The sequence below is a fragment of the Equus quagga genome, chromosome 2 (genome assembly GCF_021613505.1).
Source record: "Equus quagga isolate Etosha38 chromosome 2, UCLA_HA_Equagga_1.0, whole genome shotgun sequence".
Taxonomy (NCBI): Eukaryota; Metazoa; Chordata; class Mammalia; order Perissodactyla; family Equidae; genus Equus; species Equus quagga.
The window spans coordinates 92,684,547-92,711,630 of NC_060268.1; the positions used below are offsets into that span (position 1 = coordinate 92,684,547).

Below are 27,084 nucleotides of genomic sequence, written 5' to 3' on the forward strand. Positions count from 1 at the left end.
AAAAAGATTGAAGAAAAGTGAACAGAGCCCAACAGACCTATGGGACACCATCAAGTAAACCAACATACACATTGTGGGAGTCCCAGGAGAAGAGAGAAAGGGGCAAAGAGAATATTTGAAGAAATGGCTGAAAACTGCCCAAATCTGAAGAAAGACATGAATATAAACATCTAAGAAGCTCAATAAGCCCCAAGTAAGATGAACTCAGAGACCCACACCAAGACACATTGCAATCAGCAAGAGAGAAGCGAATCATCAGATACAAGGGTCCTCAATAAGACATGTAGATTTCTCATCGGAAACTTGGAGGCTAGGAGACAGTGGACTCACGCAGGAGTTCCCTCTTATCTGTGGTTTTGCTTCCCACAGTTTCAGTAACCTGTGGTCAATGATGGTCTGAAAATATCAAATGGAAAATTCCAGAAATACACCTACGTTTTAAACCGCATGCCGATCTGAGCAGTGTGATGAACTCTCATTACATCTTGCCCAGGACATGAATCATCTCTTTGTCCAGGATATCCACACTGTATATGCTACCTGCCTGTTAGTCACTTAGTAGCTGTCTCAGCTATAACATCAACTGTTGCAGTACCACAGTGCCTGTGTTCAAGTAACCCTTATTTTATTTAATAATGGCCCCAAAGCACAATAGTAGTGCTGCTCGCAATTAAGACATGCAAAAGAGGAGCTGTAAAATGCTTCCTTTAAGGGAAAAAGTGAAAGTTCTCAACTTTATAAGGAAAGAAAAAAAATCCTGCGCTAAGGTTGCTAACATCTACAGTAAGTTTTATTACAATATGTTGTTATAATTGTTCTATTTTATTATTAGTTATTGTTGTTAATCTCTTACTGTGCCCAATTTGTACATTAAACTTTATCATAGGTATGTGTGTATAGAAAAAAGACAGTATCTGTAGGGTTTGGTTCTCTCCATGGTTTCAGGCATCTACTGGGGGTCTTGGAACATATCTCGTGCGGATAAGGGGGAACTACTGTAATATTCAGAGTGCTAAAGGAAAACTGCCAACCAAGAATCCTGTATGTGGCAAAACTGTCCTTCAAAAGTGAGGGAGAGATCAGGGGCTGGCCCCGTGGCCGAGTGGTTAAGTTCGCGCGCTCCGCTGCAGGCGGCCCAGTGTTTCGTTGGTTCAAATCCTGGGCGCAGACATGGCACTGCTCATCAAACCACGCTGAGGCAGCGTCCCACATACCACAACTAGAAGAATCCACAATGAAGAATATACAACTATGTACCGGGGGTGTTGGGGAGAAAAAGGAAATAATAAAATCTTAAAAAAAAAAAAAAAAGTGAGGGAGAGATCCAGACATTTCTAGATAAATAAAAGCTGAAGGAGTTCGTGACCACTAATTTTCCCTGCAAGAAATGTTCAAGGGAGTCCTGCTGCACGGTGAAATGAAAGGATGCTAGACAGTAACTCAAAGCTGTATGGAAAAGTAAATATCTCAATAAAGGTAAGTACATGTGCAATTATAAAAGCTAATATTATTGTAACAATGGCTTGTAACTGTACTTTTCATTTTCTACATGATTTAAGAGACTAATACACTTAAAGAAAAGAGTTATTACTGTAAAAGCTAGTATTACTGTAACATTGGTTTGTAACTCCAAATCTTGTCTTCTACATAATTTAGGAGACTAATGCATTTAAAAGAATCATTAGGGGCCGGCCCCATGGCCAAGTGGTTAAGTTTGAGCGCTCCACTTCAGTGGCCCAGGGTTTCGCTGGTTCAGATCCTGGGCGCAGACATGGTACCGCTCATCAGGCCATGCTGAGGCAGTGTCCCACACAGCACAACCAGAGGCACTCACAACTATATCATACGACTATGTACTGGGGGGCTTCAGGGAGAAGAGGAGGGATAAAAAAAAAGAGGAAGATTGGCAACAGTTGTTAGCTCAGGTGCCAATCTTTAAGAAAAAAAAAAGAATCATTACTTTATGTTTGGGGGCACACACTGTATAAAAATATAATTTTATGACATCAACAACTGAAAAGGGTGGGGACAGAGCTATAAAGGAGCAGAGTTTTTCTATGTTACTGAAGTTAAGCTGCTATAAATTTAAATTAGAATTTTATAGCTGTATGATATTGTGTAATCCCCATAGCAACCACAAAGAAAATAGCCATAGAATTTACACAACAGGAAATTAAGAAAGAATTAAACATTTTACTACAAAAAAAATCAACTAAACACTAAAGAAAGAATGCAGGAAATGAGAGACAAAAAAGCTCTAAGGCGTATAGAAAACAAACAGTACAATGACAGAAGTAAGGCCCTCCTTATCAGTAATTACTTTAAGTGTAAATGGACTAATGTCACCAATCAAATGACAGAGATTGGCAGAATGGATAAAAATCACATGATCCAACAATATTCTGTCTACAAAAGACTCACTTGAGATCCAAAGACACAGGATAAAAGTGAAAAGATGGACAAAGATATTATTTACAAATAATAACCAAAAGAGAGAAGTAACTATACTAATATCAGACAAAATAGACTTTAACAAAAAAAGTTACAAGAGTCAAAAAACAAGGACATTATATATTAATAAAAGTTCAATACAGCAAGAAATATAAAAATTATAAACATTTATGCTCCTAATGACAGACCATCAAAATATATGAAACAAAAACTGACAGAACTGAAAGGAGAAATAGTTCTACAATAAGACTTGGAGACGTCAATAACCCACTCACAATAATGGATACAACAATCAAACAGAAGATGAGTAAGGAAACAGAGGACTTGAACAACACAGTAAACCAACTAGATCTAAACAGACATATACAGCACAATCCACCCAACAACAACAGAATATACACAGGGGACGTTTTCCAGGATAGACCACGTTAGGCCACAAATTAAGTCCCAATAGTTTTAAAAAGAGAGAGAGAGAGCATACCAAGTATCTTCTCTGACCACAGTAGAATGAAGTTAGAAATTAATAACAAAGAAAACTGAAAATTCACAATATTGTAGAAATTAACACAGTTTTAAACAACCAATGAATCAAAGAAGAAATCAGAGTGGAAATTAGAAACTACTTAGAGACAAATGAAAACAAAAACAACATACCAAAACTTACAGGATGCAGCAAAATTGGTGCTAAGGGGGAAATTTATAGCTTTAAATGCTCACATTAAAAAGCAAGAAATGGGGTCGGCCCTGTGGCCCAGTGGTTGAGTCCATGTGCTCCGCTTCAGTGGCCCGGGGTTTCACTGGGTTCAGATCCTGGGCGCAGACATGGCAGCGCTCGTCAGGCCATGTTGAGAGGCAGCGTCCCACATACCACAACTAGAAGGACCCACAACTAAAATATACAACTATGTACTGGGGGGATTGGGGGAGAAAAAGCAACAACGAAAAAAGAAGACTGGCAACAGTTGTTAGCTCAAGTGTCAATCTTTAAAAAGAAAAAAAGCAAGAAAGGTCTCAAGTGAACAACCTAACTTTCAACTTAAGGAACTGGAAAACAGCAGACTAAATCAAAGCTAGCAGAAGGAAGGAAATAATAAAGGCTACAGCAGAGATAAATGAAATTGAGAATAGAAAAACAATACAGAAGAATCAATGAAACCAAAAGTTGGATCTTTGAAAAGATCAACAGAATTGACAAACTTTTAGCTGGATGGACTAAAAATAAAGAAAGAAGACTCAAATTACTAAAATCAGAAATGAAACAACATAATACCACAAGTGCTAGTCAGAGCCATTAGGAAATAAAAGGCATCCATGGGGCCAGCCCAGAGGCACACTGGTTAAATTCACACATTCCGCTTCAGCGGCCCGGGGTTCACCCGTTTGGATCCTGGGTGTGGACATGGCACTGCTTGTCAAGCCATGCTGTGGGAGGTGTCCCACATATAAAGTAGAGGAAGATGGGCACAGATGTTAGCTCAGGGACAATCTTCCTCAAAAAAAAAAAGAAAGAAAGAAAAGGCATCTAAATTGGAAAGGAAGAGGTAAAATTATCTGTTTGCAGATGATAGGATCTTCTATGTAGAAACTAAACAATCTGAAAAGGAAATTACAAAACCAATTCCACTTACAATAGCATCAAAAATAAAATACACAGGAATAAACCAAGAAAGTGAAAGATATGTACAAGGAAAACTATAAAACACTGCTGAAAGAAATTTTAAAAATATAAATAAATGGAAACACATCCCATGTCCATAGATTAGAAGACTTACTATTGTTAAAAATGTCAGCAGTACCCAAAGCAGTCTACAGAGTCAATGCAATCCCTATCAAAATCCCAATGGCGTTTTCTGCAGAAATAGAAAACACCCATCCTTAAATTCATATGGAATCTCAGGGCACCCTGGGCAGCCAAGACAATCTTGACAAAGAAAAACAAAACTGGAGGACTTACGCTGCCTGATGTCAAAACCTACTACACAACCACAGGAGTCAACAGTGTGGCATTGGCATGAAGACAGACAGAGAGATCAACAGAACAGAGAGCCCAGAAATAAACCCTCACATACACGGGCAAATAATTTTTGACAAGGGTACCAAGCCCATTCACTGAGAAAGGACAGTCTTTGCAACAAATGGTGCTGGGAATACTGGATAGCCACATGCAAAAGAATAAAGTTAGATCCCTACCATATACAAAATTAACTCGAAATAGATCAAGACCTAAATGTGAGACCTAAAATAAGAAAATGGGACAAAAGCTTCACAACACTGGATTTGGTAATGATTTCTTGGATATGACACCAAAGGCACAGGCAACAAAAAAAAAATAGACAAATTGGACTTAATCAAAATTAAAACATTTTTTACATTAAGAGTCACTATCAGGGGCCAGCCCCATGGCATAGTGGGTAAATTCTGCACACTCTGCTTCAGCAGCCCAGATTCACAGGTTCAGCTCCAAGGTGTGGACCTATACCACTTGTCAGTCACGCTGTGGCAGTGACCCAAATATAAAGCAGAGGAAGACTGGCACCCACGTTAGCTCAGGGCTAACCTTCCTCAGAAAAAAAGAAAAAGAGTCACTATCAACAGAATAAAAAGGCAATCCACAGAAGGGGAGAAAATATTTCCAAGTCACATATCTTGTAAGGGATTAATATCTAGAATATACAGAGAACTCCTGGAACTCAACAACAACAAAAACCTTATTCAAAAATGGGCAAAGGACTTGAAAAGACATTTCTCTAAAGAACAAATACGAATGTCCTATTGGAACTCATTAGGATAGCTACTATGAAAAAAACAGAAAACAAGTGTCAGGTGAGGATGTGGAAAAATCACAACCCCGTGCACTGTTCGCAGAAATGTAAAATGGTAACAGCCACTGTGGAAAACAACATGTAGGCTCCTCAAAAAATTAAAAATAACACTAAGATATCACCTTACACCTGTTAGAATGGCAAAAATATCCAAAACCAAGAGTGACAAATGTTGGAGAGGTTGTGGAGAAAAAGGAACCCTCATACACCACTGGTGGGAATGGAAACTGGTGCAGCCACTATGGAAAACAGTATGGAGATTCCTCAAAAAATTAAAAATAGAACTACCATATGATCCGGCTATTCCACTACTGGGTATCTATCTAGAGAGCTAGAAGTCAGCAATTCCAAAATTCCTATGCACCCCAATGTTTATTGCAGCATTATTTACAATAGCCAAGACGTGGAAGCAATCTAAGTGCCCATCAACAGATTACTGGATAAAGAAGATGTGGTATATATATATGTGATGGAATACTACTCAGCCGTAAAAAAGAACAAAATCGTCCCATTTACAACAACATGGATGGACCTTGAGGAAATTATGTTAAGTGAAATAAGCCAGATAGAGAAGGACAATCTCTGTGTGACTCCACTCATATGAGGAATTTAAACCTGTGGACAAAGAGAACAGATTAGTGGCTACCAGGGGAAAGGGGGGGGTGGGGGGTGGGCACAAAGGGTGAAGGGTTGCACCTACAACACGACTGACAGACAATAATATACAACTGAAATTTCACAAGATTGTAACCTATCATTAATGCAATAAAAAATTTTAAAAAAAAAGAAAAAGAAAAAATCACCATATGACCATCAACAAAAGAATATATAACAAGGTATATTCATACAGCGGGATACCGTATAACAATAAAAAGGAATGAACCGCAGGACACAACACAGATGGCTCATACAGCACCGAATGAAAAAACAACACACAAAAGAACACACAGGATGACTCCATTTACCTAGTGTTCAAGAGCAGACAAACTAAACTACATTTATAAGGATGACTAGAAGGGGGTACAATTCTAAATGGAAAGAGGTGAGTGGATCACGGAAGGTGACTTCTAATGGTTCCCAATCGTGGGTACCTCAAAATCACCTGGGGGATGTGGAGGGAGCTTTAAAGTCTGCCCATGTCTGGGCCCCACACACAGGGGTTCTGATTTCACCACGATGCTGGCCTTGGGCATCCGTTTGTAAGGCTCTCCAGGTGTTTCTAATGTGAGGACAAAGTTGAGGACACTGCTCTAAGGTGAAGCGAGAGGGCTGGGGGAGGGGATGCGGGGCCTCTAGGTGCTGGCGATGGCTTCCCTTGGCCTGGGGGGAGTCTCACAGGTGTGAGCTTTATCATTTTCTACTATCCTGTACGTTTGTTTCATGCCTTATCTACACACGTCAGCTCTTCTCTTGCTCCACAGCATATGCGTAGGTGTTCCAGGGCCCGCAGCTCACAGCCCTTACTTGGAGTTGCTTCTCTACAAAGTATTCCACGCGGCAGGGCCGATCCCAGCTGCTTGTGTCCTTGTGGCCAAGCTGTCCGTATTTACCTAAAGTGAAACGAGCCTCGTGCCATCCTCTCTGTGGCCAGGAGGCCTTTCCCTCCAGGAAGGAGCACCAGCCCATTGCCCCAAGTGCTGGGTTTAAGCCCCCGCCCTGCTGGAGTCTGCTCTGTGAATGCAGGAGACCAACGCCATGGCGCCTCCAGGGCCAGGCAAGCCCGCAGGTCCCCAAGAGGCAATGGCCACCAGCCATGCCAGGCAAGATGCTCCTCCAGCTTCCTTGCTCCTAGGCCCAAAGGCTCAGAGCAAAGAGTTTTGTTTTATCTTTTTCTCTACCCAGTGCTAGACGAAAAGATGCTTCATAAACACGGGCCAAACATTCCTTAGGACAAATACTTCCTCAGAAAGGCAGAGGGGAAGCACTGGTCTTGTCTCCTCTTTCCCTCCTGTCTGGTCTCTGACCTGAGTTTGCCTAGGTCTGCTCTACATTTGGGAAGACACAGCTTCTCAGTCCTCGTCTTCCAAGGGGCCAGGCCAAGGCCCCGGCCGCCACTGGTCTGCATGGCTGCTGTCACCCGCTCTCTGCTCCCAGGCTTTCCTCCCACTGGTTTAAGCTTCACAAAAGCAAACCCCTTACTTACCCCAACCCCAGGTGTAGAGCTCTCCTGTTCCTGCAACCAGAAAGACAGTAGGGGCTGTCAGCACTGGTCCCTACCGAGGCACTTATCCAGCTTGGGCTGCCATGCCCCACAGCCAGCACATTACAGAAAGGTGTCGCTTAACAACGGTTATGTCCTGAGAAAGTTGTCACTGTGCAAACATCACAGTGTGCACTTACACAAACCTAGATGGTACAGCCTGCTACACGCCTGGGCTCTGTGGTACTAATCTGATGGGACCACCATCATATACGTGGTCTGTCATTGGCTGAAACATGGCACATGACTGAGTAACCGCCAGATTCGCTTGGCATTGCACAACATATTCTCTCCCCAACAACTGTCTAATCACATTTAGGGTGGTAAAGGATCCAGATTGGAAAAGTTCACCCTCCTCTTTGCCAACTGATTGGCAGGCATCTCACAGCTACTGAACTGAGGAGTCTTAGAAGCTGGGCTGGGAAGGCGCTGCTGTGGGATGGAGACGCTGCAAACATCAGCCCCGTCCAGAAGGAAGGACCTCCGCGGCCTGACCAGCCGGGGAGCCACTATTAAAGCCAGTGGGGGTTAGGGCTCTATTCGCTGAGGCAGCTACTCAGTTCATGTCAAAGATGCTTAAAATAGTAGATTTTTAGGTGACCGCACCCTTTTCTGCAGCCAGCAGCCAGAGAGCGGTTTGGAGTAACTTCTTGCTCCATCCTGAACCAGCCCCCCCGGCTCCACTCACTTGTCACCACTGCTGTGTGTCGAGATCCACAGCTGGCCTTCACGGCCTCTGAGCCCCGCGGGAGATCCAGTAAAGCTGGGAACGGCTGCACAGCTATGAAGGGGGTAGGGGCGCCATCCTCTCTGCCAGCTGTGCTCTTCACGTCAGGACCACCTTCATGCAGTCCAGCGGCTTCAGAGAAGCAGTAAGAGTGATGATGATAACGACGGTTAGTGAGCAGTGGCCTAAACTTTATTCACACATTCACTCACTTAACACAACAGCTCCAAAGCTGATGCTCCCAATCCCCACATTCCCCGGAAGTGCTGGAGTTCACAAGTTTGTGGGGAGTGTTGACACTGGCATCAGCCTGGCCACGCTTTCTCCCATAAGGGGCTCAGAATGCTGTGGTGTGTCCTGGGGGTCCCATGATGTCACATGTCCCTTCTGAGCACTGTAAGCTCTCAGGCCAGCATATGGCCAGGAGTCAGGAATGACAGAAACGTGTGAAAGTCAAGAGTTAACCCTCACCTTCCCCGGCGACTGTCTTTCCATCCTCCGCCAGGCTCCTGGTGGGCAGGGCCAGCTGCCCTGACTCGTTCCAGCCCCAGATATAAACATCCCCAGTCTCTGAAAGAAAGTTAAGGGGGCCCATTAAACAGATGGGAGCCCACTCTGCCTCCATCCCAACTCCCCTCCACCCCACTAGCTCCCAGGGGACGGCTAGCCCCGCCCTGCCGAGCTGGCGCTCCAGGCAGAGTGCCCCCCTCAGGCCCAGCAGCATCCTGGGCATCACGATTCACTTCCCCACAAGGGCCTTCCGGTCACCCTTTTCTTTAAAGGAACTCTCTTGCTGGACCTTCCACTCCATTTTCACCTTTTTTCCTTCGTTGGTAAATTGCCCCACCCCACCTCCCACCACACACACAGACACACGCTTTGGAAATGTATCCCTGGACGTTCCCAGTGGCCTCCCTTTCAAACCCACGGAGCCCACGCCCTTTATTCAGTCCGGTCCATCCTGTCCCCTTCCCCCTCCCCCCGTCCTGCTGAAGCCTCCGGAAGCTCGCACCTCTGTCGCCCCCCACAGCCTACAGTTTCTTGGTTAGAACAGCCCTAATGCTAAAAGTTCACTGACAGTAGTAGCTCATTTTTATCAAGTGGTTAATCTGTGCCAAGGTTTTAAGCACTTTCCAAACATAATCGTTAGTAATAACAGCCCTACAGAGGGTTATATGACAATATCCCCATCTTATTCACAAGAAAACTTGAGGCACGGAGAGGTCAAGTGCTCCGCCTGAGGTCACAAGGAGCAGAGTGATGATCAGAACCTACGAAGCCTGGTTTGCAGCCTCCGTGCTCAACCACTACATCAAACTCAAGGCCTGCAGCCCCGCCGGGCACGCAGGGCAACACTTCCCGCTGGGCTCTGTTTCCAGCCCTCTCTCCTCTTTCCTCCAGCCCAGCAGCTCTCGGGCCTGGCTGCCAACCCAGGCCCATTACCTGAGAATGAGGGGGGGGGGGGGCGCAGGATCGGGTCATTTTTCGAGCCCCCTGGGGATGTCAGTGCAGCCAAAGCTGCAGGTGCAGATCCTTGCAGGTCTTCTGCTCCCAGCCCCACCCAGCAGCCCAGGGATCAGCCGTCCCTGGATTGCCTGCCAGGGTGGTAGCCTCAACACAGCTCAGAGTGAAGCTCCTCATTCGGGGCTCACCACAAGGGCTCACCCTCACCACCATCATCCTCTGTGGGCATCTGAGCGCCCGATGTGTGCCACACATCATGGCCACGTGGGCAAATGCAGCCTCTCTCCATTTTCCTTGGCAAGGCTGCCCCCTCACCCCTTCATGCTCCCTTGGGGAATATTTCAGAAAGACAGCCCTGGCTGGAGGCAGGTGGCCAGGAGGGGCGGTGAGACCAGTAACAAGATAGGAACACCTGCAGGTGGTGTGAGTGGGTGAGGGGTGCAGAGGGGCGGGATGTGAGCAGCTTAGGAGCCATGAATGACTGGGCTGATGACCTGGGAGGACCTGGGGAGAAGGCCTGGCCGGGCGGCTCAGAAAACTGGAAGAGGAGGAAGGAACGGGAAGGTCTGGAGCCTACAAGACCCTGAGCTGGTGTAGAGAAGCCCTAGGTCACTCACCACTCACACTCACAGAGTGCCAGCCACCTGCGGCCACCTCAGCCATGGGCAGGCCCTGCAGCGCCTCCAACGGCCTCGGCTCCAGCTCTGCCTCCAGAGTCCCGTGGCCCAGCTGGCCATGCCTGAGCAAGGGAGACTCCAGTCAGCCACAGGCTCAGCAAGGGGTCTCCCTCCCCCACCCTCCCCAATCACACTCACCTGCCCTATATGCTCATCTTCCACTCCAGCCATGTTTACCTCCCACCCCCCGCCTGTCACCCGCAGAAAGCCCAGCTGGCCTGCACCTGCCCCCGCCCCCACTCACCTGCCCCCGCCCCAGGAGAACACCTGGCCCGCCTCGTCCAGCAGCAACGCGTGCTCAGCGCCCAGCTCCAGGCGGCGCGCCCGCAGCCCCGGGGCCAGAGGCCGGTAGAAGGGCGGCCGCGGGCTCACGTAGGCGCGGGCGCAGGGCAGCAGGGGCAGCGGCCCGGCCTGGGGCTTGCCGCCCGGCCCGTCATCCCCCTCGGCCTCTGCCTCCACGGTGTGGACCCAGAGGGGTTCCCCGCGCAGCTCCGACCCGGGCGCCCAGGCCTGCAGCTCCGCCCCAATCTCGGGGCCCGGCCCCGCGCGCAACAGCACAAGCAGCGCCTCCGAGGCCCACGCGTCCCTGCAACCGCCCGCTGCGCCGCCCGCCGCGCCCGCCAGTTCCAGCCGGCCGCCACCTGCAGGGGCGGAGAGCGCACTGCAGAGGCCGGGGGTGGCGCGCAGGGGGCTGGGGGCCGCGCGCGCGGGGCACCGGGGGGAGGCGCTCACGGCTCACGAAGGCGGTGTAGCTCCAGCTGGCGCTCACGCGGTACACGTCGAGGCCCGCGCCCGGCGCACGCAGCGGCTCGGGGCTCAGCACCCGGCGCTCGCGCCCCGAGCCCAGCGCCTGCCCGAAGCCGCAGAAACCGAAGCCGAACCAGGCCCCCGGGCGCTCCTCGGCCATGTCCTGACAGCGCCCTCAGCTGCGCTGGGCGGTGGGACTACAGCCCGAGGCGATTCTTGGAGACGAGCCCCTTGCGGGCCACTGCAGCTGCCTTATCTGTAAAATGGGAAAAATACCATCCTCCTAACCACGGAGGCACACGTAGCCATTCCACAAACGTTCGGGGCCGGAGCCTTGGCTAAAGTCCTACCAGACTTAGGAAGATGCGGAGCTGCCTAGAGTGACAAGGCCCTTTCTTGTCCTCCCTTTTGACTCAAGCAAGCTCAGGGTCCCACAAGTGTCAGGCGCGTTATCCCATGTAACCTTGGGAACCAGAACTGCCCCCATTTGACAGAGGAGACTCCCAGAGAAGGTAACTCTGGGGCAGTCACACAGCTTAGGGCTGAGAGGGGCAGAGGGCCAAACTCAAGGCCCACCGACTCCCCATCCAATGCTCCTCCCACAAGTGGAAAGCAGAGCGTTGGGAGACTACCCTGTATGGGTCACGACCAGCTCCAGGGTTCACGCCTGCCTCTGCAGCTTTGTGTCCTTAGGCCAATTCACCGAAGCTGAGTCCAACTCAAGTTTCTTAAGTTTTACAAGGGTGGGAGGAGGGGAGGGTGAGGTTTGTACCTACCTGGTAGAATTGTTCGGAATAGACGCAAATAAAGGGTTCAAGGGCTGGCACACACCCTCATAAGCACACCGTAAGCACTAGCTTACTAAATCCACTACTTAGAGTTGATAAAAATGCCCAGTGCCACCTTCTGGTTTTCAGGCACCTGTTTAAACAGTTTCAACTTGACCTCATCTCGGCATTTATTCGTTCTAAAAGCATGCACTGATCCCTCACTCTGGGCCGTTGAGGACAGCCGTCTGCCCCTAAGGAGCTCACGCACAAATGGAGAGGAAGACGCACAGTCCAGCGCTTACAACAGCAGCGCCACTTTCTCCCTACCGCACGTGCGGCTTGCTCAGGATTCCACAGGCATTTTCAAGCCTTTGAAGTCACAGCCTGGGTCTCCTCCTAGACCGAAGCTCCTTGACCCGGGCTTGGCCTCCTACCCCCTTCCGTGTGCAAATCCAACCCAAGGGGGCCTCTGCCCTTGATCTTGACCCTGTGCCCTCCACCCATTCAGGCAGCTCCTTCCGATGGGCAATCTGGACGGAGGAAAGGCGGGCGCGCAGAGCGGCCGCGCGGGTGTGGGTCGCCCGCCCAGTACCTGGCCGCCAGGCGCCCTGGAGGCCAGGTTTGAAGAGCCGCGCCCGGGGCGAGGCGCCCATTGGCTGCCGCAGCCTCCCTGGGGCCAATCGCGGGCGAGGGGGGTGACGTCGCCGCTAGGCGGTCGGCCGCAGGGCAGCGCTCACCTGGGGCTGCAGCGGCCGCGCGGTCCCCGCTCCGTCGAGCCGGCCCTCCAGCCGACGCTGGGCCGCTGCGGGCGTGAAGCGGGGAAGCGCCCCGTGGGCGTGGGCTAGGCAGAGGTCAGACCCGGCGGCCCCGCCCCCGCAGGCACCGCGGGGCAGCGAGGCTCGATTAGAAGCGCTCGGGGACGCTCATCAAGCGCCGCGCTAAAGGGCGCTGGGTCACCGCCCCGGGTCTGGGACGGCGGCAGCCCGCTACTGCACTCGCGCGGGACGGCCGCCCGACAGGAAGCAGCCTCGGGAGCCGGCGCCTCGCGGGCTTTACCTTCCATTGGCTCGGGACCTGCCACTTACCTCCGTTGAGCCAGTGAGCTTCAAGCTGGGCGGAGCCCGCAGAGCGGAAGCAGCTCTCCGGAGGCCCAGCGCCGGCACGTGGGGACATGGGCCCCGCTCCAGCCGGCTCGGCTGCGGGGACTTCCCGCACGTTTTTCCGTGAGGGAGCAGCATGCCCAGGGCGACACACCGACCCCAAATCCAGAGCACCGCCCGAGTGGGGGCCACTGAGAACTCTCAACACAAAGTCCTGAAGGGCCGGCATCTAGAGCCTGTACCCTAAACGCATCTTTTCTCCTGATTGGATAGGTTTTATTGATTAGCTTCCTAGTGAAACTGAGGATGAAGGAGTTAAAATTTCCCTGGATTAGGGTGAAACTGCACCTTGTACCCACAAGGTTAAGGTGGGAAACAAAATAACCAGTTTCTGAGCTTGCCTTGCAGAAGAGGAGCACCGCTGATAAGAGAATAGCTTGCTGATGGGACCCACCCCCACCCCAGGCATCTCGCAGGAGCCTTGAGAAGCTACCGTGACTCATTGTAAACTTCAGCTACATGCTCCCTCTCCCCTGTCTAAAATCCCAAATAAAAACCCTTGCAAGTAGCTTTCGGCGAGTTCAGGATCACAGCGTTAGCTGCCTGTTCTTGCTCAGCGCTTTGCAATGCTTTGCAATAAACTCCTACTTCCTTCACTACTCCCGCTGTCAGAGTGGCTTGCTGGGCAACGGGTGAGCGAACTCACTTCAGGTTCATAACACTAGGCTTATCCCTTGACCCTCCAATAGGATTAGGAAGCAACTCAGCGGGCTCTAGAGTGGGGAATCCACCAGATCCCTTCGGTAAAGGCAGCTCTGCTGCTGCTGTGGAGCTCCACTGTGCACCACCACCCCCAGCTCCTGTTCCAGACTCGGGCCCACCACCAGCCTTCCCTGCCCACAGGCGGCACGCATTCGATTTCACACACTTTTATTAGTGGGTCAGCAGCAGGCCTGCTAGCTGGCTCAGGTGGTGCTCAAGGTGGTGAGGCTGCTCAACATGCCCTTCCCAGTGCAGGAATCCACAGGCTGAGTTCGGAGTCACCTTCCCCACCCTCAGCTATCTACAGTAGTACAGGAGAGGGCCCTGCAGCGTGAGGCTGGAGGCAGTGCTGGCAGAGCAGGGCTGTGACTGATGTGGCCCCTGACTCAGAGCAGAGGACATCAAAGGGCAGCTGCAGAGGAGAGGCCAGAGTGTTTGGGACCCAGCCCCCACCAGCAAGGCCGTGTCTGTCCTGGCCCCCTGTGCTGTGGTAGGTAGCGTGTGCATTAGCAGCCCCTCACTCTCCATCCTGGTTGGGCTTGATAAGCCCATAGTCCACCGCTTTGCCCAGGCAAGCTGCGGCCACCCTGGTGACGGGGCTCTCTTTGCCCTTAGCCAGCACCGACAGGATCTCCAGCACCTCGCTCTCCATCAAGGTGCTAGCAATCTCTCTCGAGGCCTCCACCATGTTCAACACCACCACGGCGCCCCGGTGCTGCAGCTCCTGGTTGGGGCTCAGAAGCAGGGCCTGCAGGATCTCCAGCCAGTGCGTGGTCTGCAGGGAACACAGTGGTGTGACCACTGAGCAACAGGCTAAACCCTGGCAGGGGACACACCCGCACACCTTGGGACTTCCCCCACCAACCGCCACCATGCTGGGGGTTCCTGGCCCACCTCCCCTTCCCACTGAGCAGAGGCACTGACCACTTGGGGGATGCGGCTGCAGAGCGAGGGCCGCATGGAAGTGAGCATGGCCAGGCCCCCAGCAGCCGCGCGCTGGAGCAGCTCGTCGTCCTCGCCACTGTACAGCACCAGCAGTTTCAGCCGGTCATTGCCCTCGGCTTCAAAGAGGTCCTGCACCTGCGGCCAGATGAGGGGTGTGCGCGGAGTCAGCTCGGGCAAAGCCCAGCCAGGGCCCAGGTATTTCTGCACAGCTGCCGGCCACGACCGCCAGGACCAACCCTCACCTCCTTGCTCATGGCCAGGTTACACATGCACTCCGTGGCCGCCCGTCGGATCATCTCGTGCTCCTCAAACATGTAGCCCTCAATCATGGGCACGGCCTTCTCCTTCAGGATCTTCTGCCTGCCGGGCCAGGGGTGGAAGGGTCAGCATCGTCAGAGCCTCGGCATCCCCTGCCCCCAGCCCCGTAGCCCCACAGAATCGAGCCCGAGCTGAGGATCTCCCTGGGCAATGTCCAAACGCCCTCCTCCACCAGGGATGAACTGCACTGGGGTCCAGCCTTCTGCCCAGGCCTAGGAGACGGCAGGGGACCGTGGACAATGCTCTCAGCTCAGAGTAGGAGACCAGACTGGGGGTGATGGTGACACTAACAGGGAATATTCAAGCACTCTCCTGGCCTGGCACTTGGACTACCTCAGTAATCCTCACACGGCCCTAGGGTGATGGTGCAGGTGTGATGAGCATGACTATTGTGCAGAGGAGGAAACCAAGGCTAAGCAGTGAGTAATGTCCCCAAGGTCACAATTAGCAGTAATAGCGAATACGTATCGACTGGGCATCTTGCTAGGAGCCAGACTTATGTACCAAGTGCTGGTACGTGTATTTTCTCGTTTAATTCTCCTCACTATGACTCCATGAGATAGGCACTATCACCATCCCATTTCAGAGGGGGAAACTGAGGCACAGTGTGGTTTACATTACTTGTTTCAGGTTACACACTAGTACCCAGTGAAGCCGGGATCTGAACCCAGGCGGTCTGACTCCAGAGCCGGCACGGTTACTGCTTGGTGACTCGCCTCTCATGGAGCACTGTCCACGTCACACCTCTTGGCCTGTCTCCTCAGCTGGATGTGACAGAGGGGTTACTGCGAGGCTCGAACAAAGCTGTGACCACAGAGTACTTTCCAAACTGTAAAGTGCTTCCCTGGGGATAATCTAAACCCTGATGCCGCCCCCTGCCCAGGCCGCCCGTCCCAAGGGCACTGACCGGAGCCTCTCACTGATGCCCGCCAGGTTTGTCAGAGCCATGAGTGCCTCGAAGTTCTGCAGGCCCGAGCAGTGGAGGTGCAGCAAGGAGACAAGGGGCCGCACCACCTCGTAGACCTGTGGTGTGCACGTGCCTGTCAGGGCTACTCGCCCCAGCCCCACCGACCCACAGACCCCGCAGGTGGGAGTCCACCCCGAGAGAAGGCTGCCCTCCCCGCCCTGGGGGCTCAGCAAAGCTGCCACTTCCTCTTGGTCCCAAGGAGGAGCCACAGCCCAGGTCAGAGGCCATCGGGGCCCAGGGAGGGGTAGAGGCCAGGGCTGGGGCAGGAAGACACGCACCCGCTCGCCAGGAAAGGTCATCTCTGGGTTGGAGGTGATGGTGAGCTTGGCGAGAGCCTGGGCCGCCTTCGTCTGCCCCACGTCAGTGCCCTCCAGGGCCAGCGGGAGCAAAGCCTGTGGGGACAAGCCCGTCAGTGTCCAGACACGCCCAGGAGTGGACGGCTGGAACCAGCAGGCCCTGAGCCCTGACTGACTGCCCTCACCTTTCTCCTCCTCTCTGCCCAGCTTGACGCGGCTCCCTGCTCAGACCCTCTCCACCTCCCTCAGGCCTCTCATTAAGCTGCCCAAGTGCTTCCTGAAACACCTATGAAGGGCGAGCCATGGACGGGGGTGGGGCGGTGGGGGAGGTGGGGGCCAACGACACACGCAAAGGAGGAGAGCTCAGGACCTAAAGAGACACAAAGTGCCGGGGCCTCTGATGAACCCTCCCTGCCAGCATCTCTCTCACACAGGAAGACATTCCTGCCAGTCACCAACAATGTTCCCATCCCACATCTAAAACTACTCTTGGGTGTGGCAGCTGTTGCTGGGGTTTTATGGACCATCAGGAAAGCGTCTGTAAGCCAGCTCACCTTGCCCCCTCCCTGAGCGACCACGGTGCCGCGGTCCTCAGCCTCCTCCACCAAAGCCAGGAAGACCCTGCGGGGAGAGGGCAGCGTGGGTGCGGGGCTGGGCGGAGGAGGCAGCCCGGAGCCCCGCCCAGAGGCCCCAGCACCGGGACTGCCCCCTCGGGGGTCGGCGGGCAGCCTCGAGGCTTCCGAGCTGGAGGGGCTCCACCGGGCAGCCTCACCTGGAGAGCAGCTCGCGGCAGGAACTCGTCAGCACCGGGCTCTCGGTCTTCACCATGCACGTCAAGGCCGACACCACGCCCGCTGCCAGCAGCTTCTTCACCCGAGCCCGCACGAAGCTCGGTTTGTCCTGGGGAAGAAGGTGGCTTAGCAGAGGGGCCCCGGCCGACTAGAAGGGAAAGGGGGACCCTCTTCACAGCACAGAGTGATGGATGTGAAAACAAAGGGAAAGAAGCCCGCGTAAACGGAAGGCTCGTCTGCTATGGAAGCCCCAGGTGAACAGGTCCCCATGATGCAGAGACCCCCCCCCAGCCCCTTTCAGTGGCCCCCTCACCTTGGGGTGCTGCTCGGGCACGTGCTGCTTGGCATACTTGGCCAGCTCCACCATCTTGGGGTCGGGTTCCTCGTAGTCGTAGCTGTTGGTGCAGTTCACCAGCGCTGAGGCCACCGCGAAGAGCACCGACCTCTCCTCGGACTGCCAGGAGCAGAGGGCCAGTCAGTCGGCCACCCCAGGGGGCAGAGCGGCACTGGGATAAATGCTGCCCACGCCCTGGCCCCCAATTCTACCCTCGCTGGACCCCTTGGGCGCCAGGATGAAGCTGGGAGCCCCCCCAGGGCCCTGCCTGGCGCTAGCCTTTGGGAGCTCACATACTTGACCTCCCCAACTCCACCAGAGACCGTCCTTTCCGACACTGCTGTTGCAGGCCAGTATGCCCACGCCACCCAGAGCAGCCACTCGGGCTACCAGCCCTCTCTCCCAGGCCACCAAAGCTATTGGCCAAGACCTGTCAAGAAAGCCTGGGAAGCTCTAACTCTAGACAGGGTCCCCGGATGGCTGCAGGGACCCCCGGAGCTACCCTGCTGAGCTGGAACAGGGCCTTGAGGGCAGCCTCGTCCTCCACAAACTCTTCCTTCACGTCGGCATCAAAGGTGAGGTAGGCCAGGCCCTCCACTGCCCAGCGCCGAGTGCCTGCGTCAATCTGGTCATTGCACAGCCACCTGGGGACACGCAGGGCGGTGGATGACCATCAGAACTGGGGGGGCTGGAAGGGGCACACCAGGACCAGGGGGTCAAAGCCAGGGGCCTGGGCATCGCCCCACATACGGAAGCAGATCACGTGGCAGGACCCAGGAGGTCTGCCTGGGGGATAGCCAGAGACCCTCCACCCAGACCCTCCTCTCTTGACGTCTAGCTGACGGGGCATGGTGGGGCACGGCAACACCAAATGACTCACTTTCGACACTGCTTGGCCAGTTTGAGAGTGGAGCCTTCAGCAAACTGCTTCATGCTAAAGTCAGTGCCACCGGCCGAGCCCAGCTTACAAAGTCCCTGCGGGAAGAGGCGAGAAGCAGCTGCTGGCCTCTAGGGATGGAGGCAGAGCTGGGCTCCTCCACACCTGGCAGGGGCTCCCTCCCTGGCACTCTGCCAGGCTCGCGGGAGGCCACGCACACCCCCACCAGGCTACCACCTAGAGCATTCAGCAGCAAAAGCAGCTACTGGCACAGACTGACACATGGGCCGCTGTGCTGTCCTGGGCTCCAACCCCTCCCAATCTGCACCGGGATTTGCTCTGTTCCTTTCCATGTCATACAAAAAACCTCTTTACAGGTGGAGCAAAGGCGGAGAGAAGACAGGTGCCTCAGCCAAGGCCAAGATCCTTAGGGGACAGAGAAACCCAGAACTAAGGGCCCCAAGGAGGACCAGCTTCCCCCAAGGTGCCTGGCTGAAATGGGCTCACGGAGGCTAGACGGGCTCACGGAGGCCACACAGGCCCCAGACCACCAGCTCCTGGGGCGGCCTGCAGGCCCAACCTTTCCACACAGACCCCCTCTGACCAGCATGGCCCACTGTGTCCTCCAAACTCCTTCAGCATCTCCTCCAGAGCTTCTCCCACCACCCTTAGCGGGCAGCACGTGCCACCCTGCATTCTCGGGTGTTCCGTCTGTATAAGGCTCATCTCCCTGACTTGACCATGAGCCCTGTGGGAAAGGAGCCAGGGCCCATGCTTCTGGCTTTGACAAGGCCCTGCATCCTCCCATATTTCCACCAAGAGTGGGCAGGACCGCACCCTGAGACACCAGCCAGCCCGACCCCCTGCCTGGCGGTCCCCCTGCCTGCCCTGCCCAGGCCTGCCCGTCTCACCACCAGCGCCCGGATGCGGATGCTGTCCTTCTCGCTGCGCTTGTACAGGTCCTTCAGCAGCGAGACACCATTGGCGGTGATGAACGAGGCCCGCTTGGCCTTGCCGGCCGCGTGGATCAGGGCCTCCACAGCCACCAGCTGCTCCTCCTCCTGCTCAGAGGCACACAGAGCGATCACGCTCTCCATGACGCCACTCAGCTCCAGGGCCCGGTTGCCGGCGTCACATGGGCCCTGCAGGAGGCAGGACACCGTCTGGATGGCCCGCAGCTTCCCGGCCAGCCCGTGGCCCTCAAACCAGCTCCTGAGGGGCACAGGTGACAGCTGTCACCCCAAGGCCAGCATAAAGGGACTCTTCTTCCCTGCCTTCCCCTCCACGGGCCAGGCACCTGTGCTGCCCAGGCAGGAACAGCGAGGAACTGCCGACGGGAAGCCCAGCACATTCCCCTGACAGCGGGCGCCGGCCTTCTCGCTCTCGGCTTTCAGGGAGCCGTCCCTGATGACACCCCACCCAACAGAGGTCACTCTCACTCACACCCTGTCTATCTCCTTCCTGTACTTAGGATCTGAAACTGCTCTGCTGGTTTCGTAATTTGTCACCAGTCTTCTCCAGCTGAGGCTCCATAAGGGTAAGGGCTGTGGTGTTACTGCTGTGTCGGAACAGACACTCACTAAGTGCTCCATAAACATAGTGCGTGCTCGATGGCATGTGCCGCATTACAGGAGAAACGATCTGAGAACCAGCGTCCCTGGGGACATCACTTTGGAATAAGAAGTAGGCCCCAGGACCGCTATGCTAGCCCCTGCTAGACCTCCCCAAGGCTGCTCTTGCAGAAAACCTCTGCCTGCTGTTCCTCCCCAAAGAGTCGCGGCTTTTGCTGGAACCCCCGGCGGTGGGAGGCGGGCCGACTCCCTTACTTGATGTAGTTTTCGCAGAGTCGGTGGAAATTCTCCCTCTCGGCATCGCACTTCAGGTCATCGAAGAGCTTGCTGAGGAGGATGGAGGCGCTCATGCGGCTGTTGGCCGTCACCGTGAGCTCCCCGGGAGCGTCCTGCACAGAGCCCCCCACCTCCAGAATCTTCTTCAGACCTGAAAAGACACCCTGTGTAGATAGAACACTAGTTCCAACCCCTACAGGCAAAGGGGAGATGTTTCCTTGGACAGAAAAGCAGGACCCCTCTTGGACGAGGTAACAGAGGGCACACGGCTGCCTGGAGGGCAGGCGCAAAGAATCTGGTTGGCTGACTCGCTACCTGTGGAGGCGGCTGTGGGGTCAGGGAGGGACCTTAGAAGTGAGGTCTGCATGCCGGCCCTGCCCGTGGGGCCCAATGTCCTGGGGCTTTGAGGTTCCTCATCTGTAAATCTAAAGGGGAAAATAACATCCACACCTCACAGGAGTATGGGGCTAACAAGGGGAGAGGAGCACCCAGAAGGTGTGCTCGTGCAGCGACTTCTGCCAAGCTTTCCTCACTTATCTTTTAGGGGAAAAGAGAAGTGTGAATTTTTATATTAGACATATGTTCTTTCCTGAATATAGAAGCAACACACGTTCACTGAAAAAAAGCTTCAGATACAGAAAGCTGATCCCTCCTCCCCGTTAACCAGCTCGCAGGCCTGCTCAACGTGCGTGCAGCACACATGGTAACGGCTGAGGGTCTAACTCTGCGTTCCCCGAGGGGGCAGCACAGGCCACAGGGTGCACTTCAGTGCAGACCCCGGGCTCACTGCAATCACTGCTGGGGATACACAGGCCCAGCAACCCAAGCAAGATGCCACCCGTGCTCAGGCTCTTTCTTGCTCTTTTTCAAACGGCATCACCTACCTTGGTCAATGACCCAGAGGGCGAGGCTGTTGTTGGGGTCCTTGGGAGACTTTCGGGGTACCATTTTGATGAGGAGGGTCAGGGCATTGTCTCGGCCTTGGCCCGAGACCCCCACCTCAGTCAGTAGCTCCAAGAGGTTACTGATGAGGACCTTCAGCTCCCGGGCGGGATCTGGCAACAAGACAACATCGGTGGGCTACATGGTGGCCCAGCCCCATCTGACCCTGAACTTCCCCAGTAGGCCAGGAAGATACGGGGTAGGGGAACCTGCATCCTGGGCTCTGGGCTGGGTTCCAGCCTTGCCCACAGGTGCCCTGGCTACTTGGAACACCAAGCCATATTCCTGAACAACCTGCAGCTGCAAGTCTGGTCCCCAACGAGCTGGCCTGGCTGGCTCAGCCCCTTTCCCTCCACGACAGCAACCCCCAAAGGACCACAGACCTGCTGCCACTCACCCACGATGATGGCGCCTTCTTTGCCTCGGAATCCTTTCTTGACACCTTCCTTGAGGGCATCAAACATAACGTGCAGCAGGTGGCAGGCAGCCAGGGACACAGCCTGGTTCTCCACGCCCAGGATGGAGACCACGCGCCGTGTTCCCAGCACACTCAAGGTCGCCACTGTCTGGGTGGGAGAGAGGTGGACAGAGCCTCAAGCTGGTGAAGGGCAGCCACAGAGACCACTAACTGGGGGCCAGGGAAGGGCGCCCGAGGGGAGAAAACATTTAGAGGAAGGAGCAGCTCCAACGAAAACCAAGTGGGCCTGCCTGGGGGTGTGGCCGGGGGGCCCAGCATGACCTCGTTGAAAAGGCTTCCTAAAGAAAGCATTCCAGAGGAATTCTCCACCCTCTCTCCTCTCCTTGGCTCCAGACAAGACAAGGAATAAATACTGTGGCCCTGAAAGCAGCTGCTTTGGCCTGTGTCCCCCCAGGAAGGAGAAACAGCCTGGACAAAGCTACCTGCCTACCAGGCCCAAGGCCACCTAGTTCCTCCCCAATATCAACGCTGAGGCTCTGTCTACACCCTGGGGATTCTGCAGACAGAATTCACAGGCTCTTACCATTCTTAGTCCTGGGAGACCCAGAAATATAGCCGAACTTGGCCTAAAGAGCTTTCGCAGAGCATTTCACATTTCCACTCTCATGTAGGAAGTGTGGGCTCCTCTAAAAGCAACCAAGGGCCACGTCCCTGTCCCCTGGGTCAAGCCAGCTCCGGCAAGAGCTGGGGCATGGCCTCCGTGACACTGGCCCAGGGCAGGACTCTTCCTGCTGAACTGTCTGTGCTGGACACCCTCAGTCTATGCTGAGAATCATTTCGGGGTCAAGCCCTTCACATCTGGTCACTGTCTCGATGGTAAAGATGCTGTGTGTGACATCACTGACCACATCACTCACTGTGAGGACCCCCTCCAGGGGAACCCAGTTTGGTTTGTGGGAAAGGACAGGTGCCTTTTTCTTTGCAACAAGCTTGCTTTTACCACATGGACAATGAATGAGTCAGTGACAGGCACCTCTGTGAGCCGGCTCAGGGAAGCCAGCTCACGCCTGTGAGCCCACCCAAAGCAAGCACCCACTTCAGCCCAAATTATGTTGGCCTTTGTCGTGCCATTTTAATTTTTCCTCTCTTATTACATGTCTCCTTGTACTCTGCCTTACATTTTGGGGGGGAATAAGATGAAGAATAGAAGGGTGGAAGGGTGGGTGAGTGGATGGATGGATGGATGGACAAACAGATGGACGGACGGATGGAGGTAATAACTAGACCCTCTGGCACACGTACCCGTGACTGGTGCTCAGAGCAAATGCCGACCAGGGTGCGCAGAGCTGCCAGCATCAGGTCACTCTCTCCCGTGTCAAGCAGGCGTTGCAAGAGCTGAACCCCGTTACTCCGGAAGATCTTCTCAGCTCCGGCATCCTCCCGGGCCAGCACCACCAGGTTCTGAGAAGCCTGCATCAGAGGAAGCAGATCACCACGGGGACCCTGCACACAGCAGGGGCAGGGCAAGCAAAGGCCCTGAGCTTGGGACCTCATGGCTTCCACTGAGCAGCTGAGCATCCGTGGCCACAAATTTAACCTCTCTGAACTTCAATTTCCTTCTCTGTAAGTAGAGGGAAGAGCGTGCTCTCAGGGTCGATGGTTAGAGTAAATGGGTCCCAAATCTCTGGCAGAGCCTGAAGGGCAGGGACAGTGCCTCAGTCACCTCTGTGCCCCTAGCTCCTGGCACAGGCCCTGGCCCACAGGGCGCTCAGTGAACACTGTTCCCTCTGCATGACTCACACTCAGGGGCAGGCCCTCTGAGCTCCCACCCAGGGTCTGTGGGCCCAGCGGCACGATCTCAGGAGTGACATCCAGCAGACCAGGCCAACAGGGGCTTCGGGGGCAACGTCAGCACACAGGGAGGGTGCTATGGAAGGGCAGCTCTCGTGGGAGTTCAGCCCCACTCACGCAGTCCGGGCCCTATACCTTCTGCTTCTTCTCAGTGCCTTTCTCCTGCGGGTCCAGTAGTATCTGAAACATCTGCTCCACTTTGGCATCCGTCGAGGACATGTATCGCACCTATGACAAACCAACAAAGCATGAACAACATCACCTCTCCTGGCCAGAGACAACAAGTTGCCCATTTGTTCTCTCTGGCTCCTCCCAGGCCTGGAGCCTGTCTCTGGGAGGCCCAGCAAGGATGCCTGGGCTTCAAGCTAGCACCAAGCAACCCTGGGCAGGAAGAGACTCGCCAGCCAGCTTCTCCTGAACTTCCCGAGGCTGTTTACTTCTCTGACTGCTTCCCTCTCGGGCAGCAGGGGCAGCACCGATGCTGAAGGCAGTGCCACTCAGAAGGGGAGGCATCCTGCCAGCCACGAGGCAACCCACCGCCAGTGGTGCCATCTCTGTTGTGGCAGCACGGTGCTCCTCCCCTGGCACCGAACTCAACATTTATGCCTCCTGTGAAGAAGCCGGCAGGCCATGAGGCAGCTGCTAGCATTCCCTCCAGCTCCAGAATTCTCTTTTTGACAGCTTCTAAAAATACTCTCAATGAGTACTCTTTCTCCCCAGGGTCCCAGACGTGGACAGCTGCCTAGTATGCATGCTGCCCCCCTTCCCTCGTGCATCTGTGCAGACATGACTAACCCGTCACAGCACAGTCTCCTGCCAGGCCCAGGCGACCTGCTTGCCAGGTTCTTCCTCTTAAATTAATTTTTAAATATATGTACCACACAAGTGATGTCTCTTTATTAAAAAAAAATTAATGGCCGAAGCAAGCTCTCTTTTGAAAATCCCCCTCAATCCCATTCCTTTCCCCAGAGGTCACACAAACATACCATTTTGACGTATGTTTTTTGTTTGTTTGTTTGTTTGTTTGAGGAAGATTAGCCCTCAGCTAATATCTGTGCCCATCTTCCTCTATTTTATGTGGGACGCCTGCCACAGCGTGGCTTGAGAGCCGTGCTAGGTCCACACCCAGGATCCAAACCTGCAAAGCCTGGGCTACCAAAGTGGAGCACATGAACTTAACTGCTAGGCAACCGGGCCGGCCCCAGATGTATGTCTTTGTTGTTGTTTTTTAAAGATTTTATTTTTTCCTTTTTCTCCCCAAAGCTCCCCCCTCCCCCGTACATAGTTGTATATTCTTCGTTGTGGGTCCTTCTAGTTGTGGCATGGGGGACGCTGCCTCAGCGTGGTTTGATGAGCAGTGCCATGTCCGCGCCCAGGATTCAAACCATCGAAACACTGGGCCGCCTGCAGCGGAGCGCGCGAACTTAACCACTCGGCCACGGGGCCAGCCCCAGATGTATGTCTTTTAAAATACTTTTCTCTGCGGGCCGGCCCAGTGGCGCAGAGGTTAAGTGCACATGTTCCGCTTCGGCGGCGCAGGGTTCACTGGTTCAGATCCCGGATGCGGACATGGCATCGCTTGGCAAGCCATGCTATGGTAGGTGTCCCACATAGAAAGTAGAGGAAGATGGGCACAGATGTTAGCTCAGGGCCAGTCTTCCTCAGCAAAAAGAGGAGGATTGGTGGCAGATGTTAGCTCAGGGCTAATCTTCCTCAAAAAACCAAAAAAATACTTTTCTCTGTGTTTACCTACCCAAGCAGACCCACAGAAAACATGGCATATTTTGGGTGTATACATGCGGGATTGTTTTAACATAAGTGGTATTGTACTATACATGTTATTGTATATTTTGCTTTTTTCCATTTGACGAGTATCTGCCTTCCATGTCCACACTTGTGGGTCTACCTGTTCTCAGCAACTACAACACAGGGTCTGTAGGAAGGACATCACCCAGGCTATTTAGCCATTCCCCTACTGCTGGTCATTTAGGCAAGTTTTGACTTTATTACTACAAACAAAGCCAAAATAAACATACCCAGCCTGCTTGTGCACACAGCAAGGCTTCTCTAGAGCAGACAGCAAGAAGTAAACATACTGGATCACAAGATCCACTCTTTTACAATTTTAAGAGACATGCTAACGTGCTCTCTAAAGGAGCTGTACTAAATCAGCTGTGCTAACTCATATCCCCTCCAGGAGTCATGCGTGAGCCATGTCCCCCTAACCTCACCACTTCTGTGTCTGCCTCCCTCCTTCTAGCAAAGTACACAAACTTTAAATGCTTAGACCACCAAAACTACAGCCCCTTGCTATTTTAATTTGCTTTTCCGTAACTGCTGGCAACGTTGAGCATCATTCTACAAGTTCACTGGCCATAGGTACCTCCTCTCTGGAGAACTATCTTTACACCCTTGACCCAGGCCCGTGGACCAGTGCCCCTCTACCACCAGTCAGTGCCTTGCTCTCTCCTGGTCACTCACGTACCTTCTCCTGAATCTGGCCCCCGATGTTCCGCAGGGCCTCCTGGAAAACTTTGTTCTTGGGCTCCAGGCTCACACATCTCTGCAGGTCAAGGACAGCCTGGTCCAGGCGGCCCAGCTTCTCTAGGGCTTGGCTGCGTCGGTAAAGCGCTTTGACATCCCCGCCGTCCTTTTCAATGGCTGAGCAGAAACGGGAGCTCTGTCAGCACCCATGAGGCCTCCGTCTCCAGGCAAGAGCAAGAGGGAAAGATCTCGAGGGCCAGAGGAAGGTGGGGGGACGAATGTGGGGCCCAGCACTCCAGCCTCAGAAAGGGTGAGAGTAGCTGCAGAAAAGGAGACACCCGAGGAAGTGGGAAAGAAAGAAGGCAGATGTGTTTCAGGGGCGAAAGGAAAGGCGACTGTGAAGGTGCGGTGGTCCCAGGGTCCTTGCCCACCACAGAAGCCCCACAGCTCCCCACAAGGGCCGGCAGCACCCTACCTTTGGATGCCTCCGTTTCGGCCTTGTCGTAATCTTCCTGAAAGAGAAGGCACAGAGGCCTGAGGGGCTGGCCATCTCCTTTCCAGGGCACTAATGGGAGCGGAGGGCTGTTCTCTACGGTCACCTGATCGACGCCCCCGCCCCCCAGACCAAGAAGCCCAAAGATTTCTGACAAGTGTGGGTGGCCTGGGGAGGTGAATGCCCAGCCGGGGCCCGAGGAGCAGCGAGATGGGCAAATCGGGGCCGGCAGGCCAGGGGAAGAGCAGCCGCTCCCTCACCAGCTTGAGGTGGCAGGCGGCCCGGTTCCGGTACAGAATGGCCTGGTCCTGGGGCGTCGCGCCCAGATCCAGGGCCTGGGTGTAGGCCGTCAGGGCTCCCTGGTAGTCCCCGCATTTGAACAGCTCGTTGCCCTCCTTCCGCAGCTGCTCCACTGAGCTGGCCTGTGGGGGGAACGGGTGGAGGCGTCGGAGATGGGCTCAGGGCAGAGCCGGGGAGTACGGAGGAGAGGAGGCTGCGTGTCGCGGACGAGTCCCATTGAGGGCCAAGATGGAGGGAGGAGGAGGCCGGGGAATGGTCCGAGTTGGAGCGAAGAGGTGATGGTGCGGGGGGATGGGTACGCACCCCGGGGGCGGCGGGCTGGGGCTCGGGGGTCCCTGGACCACTCACAGTCATCACGATGCAGATGTCCCGGGCCCGCGCAGCCGCAGTCTCTGGGGCGGGGGTGGGTCAGGGCTCAGGAATCTGCAGTCGCTGCCCCGCCCCAGTCCGGCGTCCAAGGCGGTGAACGAGAAGGGGCGGGGCCACGGAGGGGCGCGTCGG

The 27,084-nt window shown here is 54.2% G+C and overlaps 2 protein-coding genes across 3 annotated transcripts; both read right to left on the bottom strand.

The window, feature by feature from the left end:
- Positions 1-6,091: 6,091 nt before the first annotated feature.
- RCCD1 (RCC1 domain containing 1) lies at positions 6,092-12,854 on the bottom strand. Its single transcript, XM_046653810.1, has 8 exons — positions 12,596-12,854; positions 11,074-11,344; positions 10,586-10,982; positions 10,282-10,403; positions 8,672-8,770; positions 8,162-8,332; positions 7,417-7,446; positions 6,092-6,823 (listed from the first exon to the last, which is right to left on the bottom strand). The coding sequence occupies exons 2-8, from the start codon at positions 11,246-11,248 to the stop codon at positions 6,672-6,674; spliced, it is 1,146 nt and encodes a 381-aa protein (XP_046509766.1). The 5' UTR covers positions 11,249-11,344; positions 12,596-12,854; the 3' UTR covers positions 6,092-6,671.
- Positions 12,855-13,871: 1,017 nt separating this feature from the next.
- Positions 13,872-27,061, bottom strand: UNC45A (unc-45 myosin chaperone A). 2 transcript variants are annotated; one of them, XM_046654481.1, is made up of 20 exons: positions 26,932-27,061; positions 26,544-26,705; positions 26,266-26,302; positions 25,792-25,967; positions 23,442-23,534; positions 22,758-22,925; positions 21,435-21,603; positions 20,980-21,150; positions 20,075-20,246; positions 19,160-19,460; positions 18,252-18,346; positions 17,874-18,015; positions 17,351-17,491; positions 17,019-17,146; positions 16,801-16,867; positions 16,229-16,342; positions 15,891-16,006; positions 14,908-15,025; positions 14,645-14,800; positions 13,872-14,495 (listed from the first exon to the last, which is right to left on the bottom strand). In XM_046654481.1, exons 1-20 carry the CDS (start codon positions 26,935-26,937, stop codon positions 14,238-14,240), a joined length of 2,790 nt encoding a protein of 929 aa, XP_046510437.1. In that variant the 5' UTR covers positions 26,938-27,061; the 3' UTR covers positions 13,872-14,237. The 2 variants fall into 2 exon arrangements, with proteins under 2 accessions (XP_046510437.1, XP_046510436.1); XM_046654480.1 differs by having other exon boundaries at positions 26,887-27,003.
- Positions 27,062-27,084: the final 23 nt, after the last annotated feature.

Bases quoted from the DNA above. Each gene is read 5' to 3' on its own strand.
- UNC45A (XM_046654480.1), bottom strand. From the start codon at position 26,937: ATGACTGTGAGTGGTCCAGGGACCCCCGAGCCCCAGCCCGCCGCCCCC. The intron at 21,151-21,434 runs GTGAGTGGCAGC...TCTTGTTGCCAG, and splicing joins AGAAGGCGCCATCATCGTGG to ATCCCGCCCGGGAGCTGAAG. The intron at 16,007-16,228 runs GTGCGTGTCTTC...TGCACACCACAG, and splicing joins TGACCTTTCCTGGCGAGCGG to GTCTACGAGGTGGTGCGGCC.
- RCCD1 (XM_046653810.1), bottom strand. From the start codon at position 11,248: ATGGCCGAGGAGCGCCCGGGGGCCTGGTTCGGCTTCGGTTTCTGCGGC. The intron at 10,404-10,585 runs GTGAGTGGGGGC...TCCCTTGCTCAG, and splicing joins TTCTCCTGGGGCGGGGGCAG to GCATGGCCAGCTGGGCCACG. The intron at 6,824-7,416 runs GTAAGTAAGGGG...GTTTCACTTTAG, and splicing joins GCTCTACACCTGGGGTTGGG to GTAAATACGGACAGCTTGGC.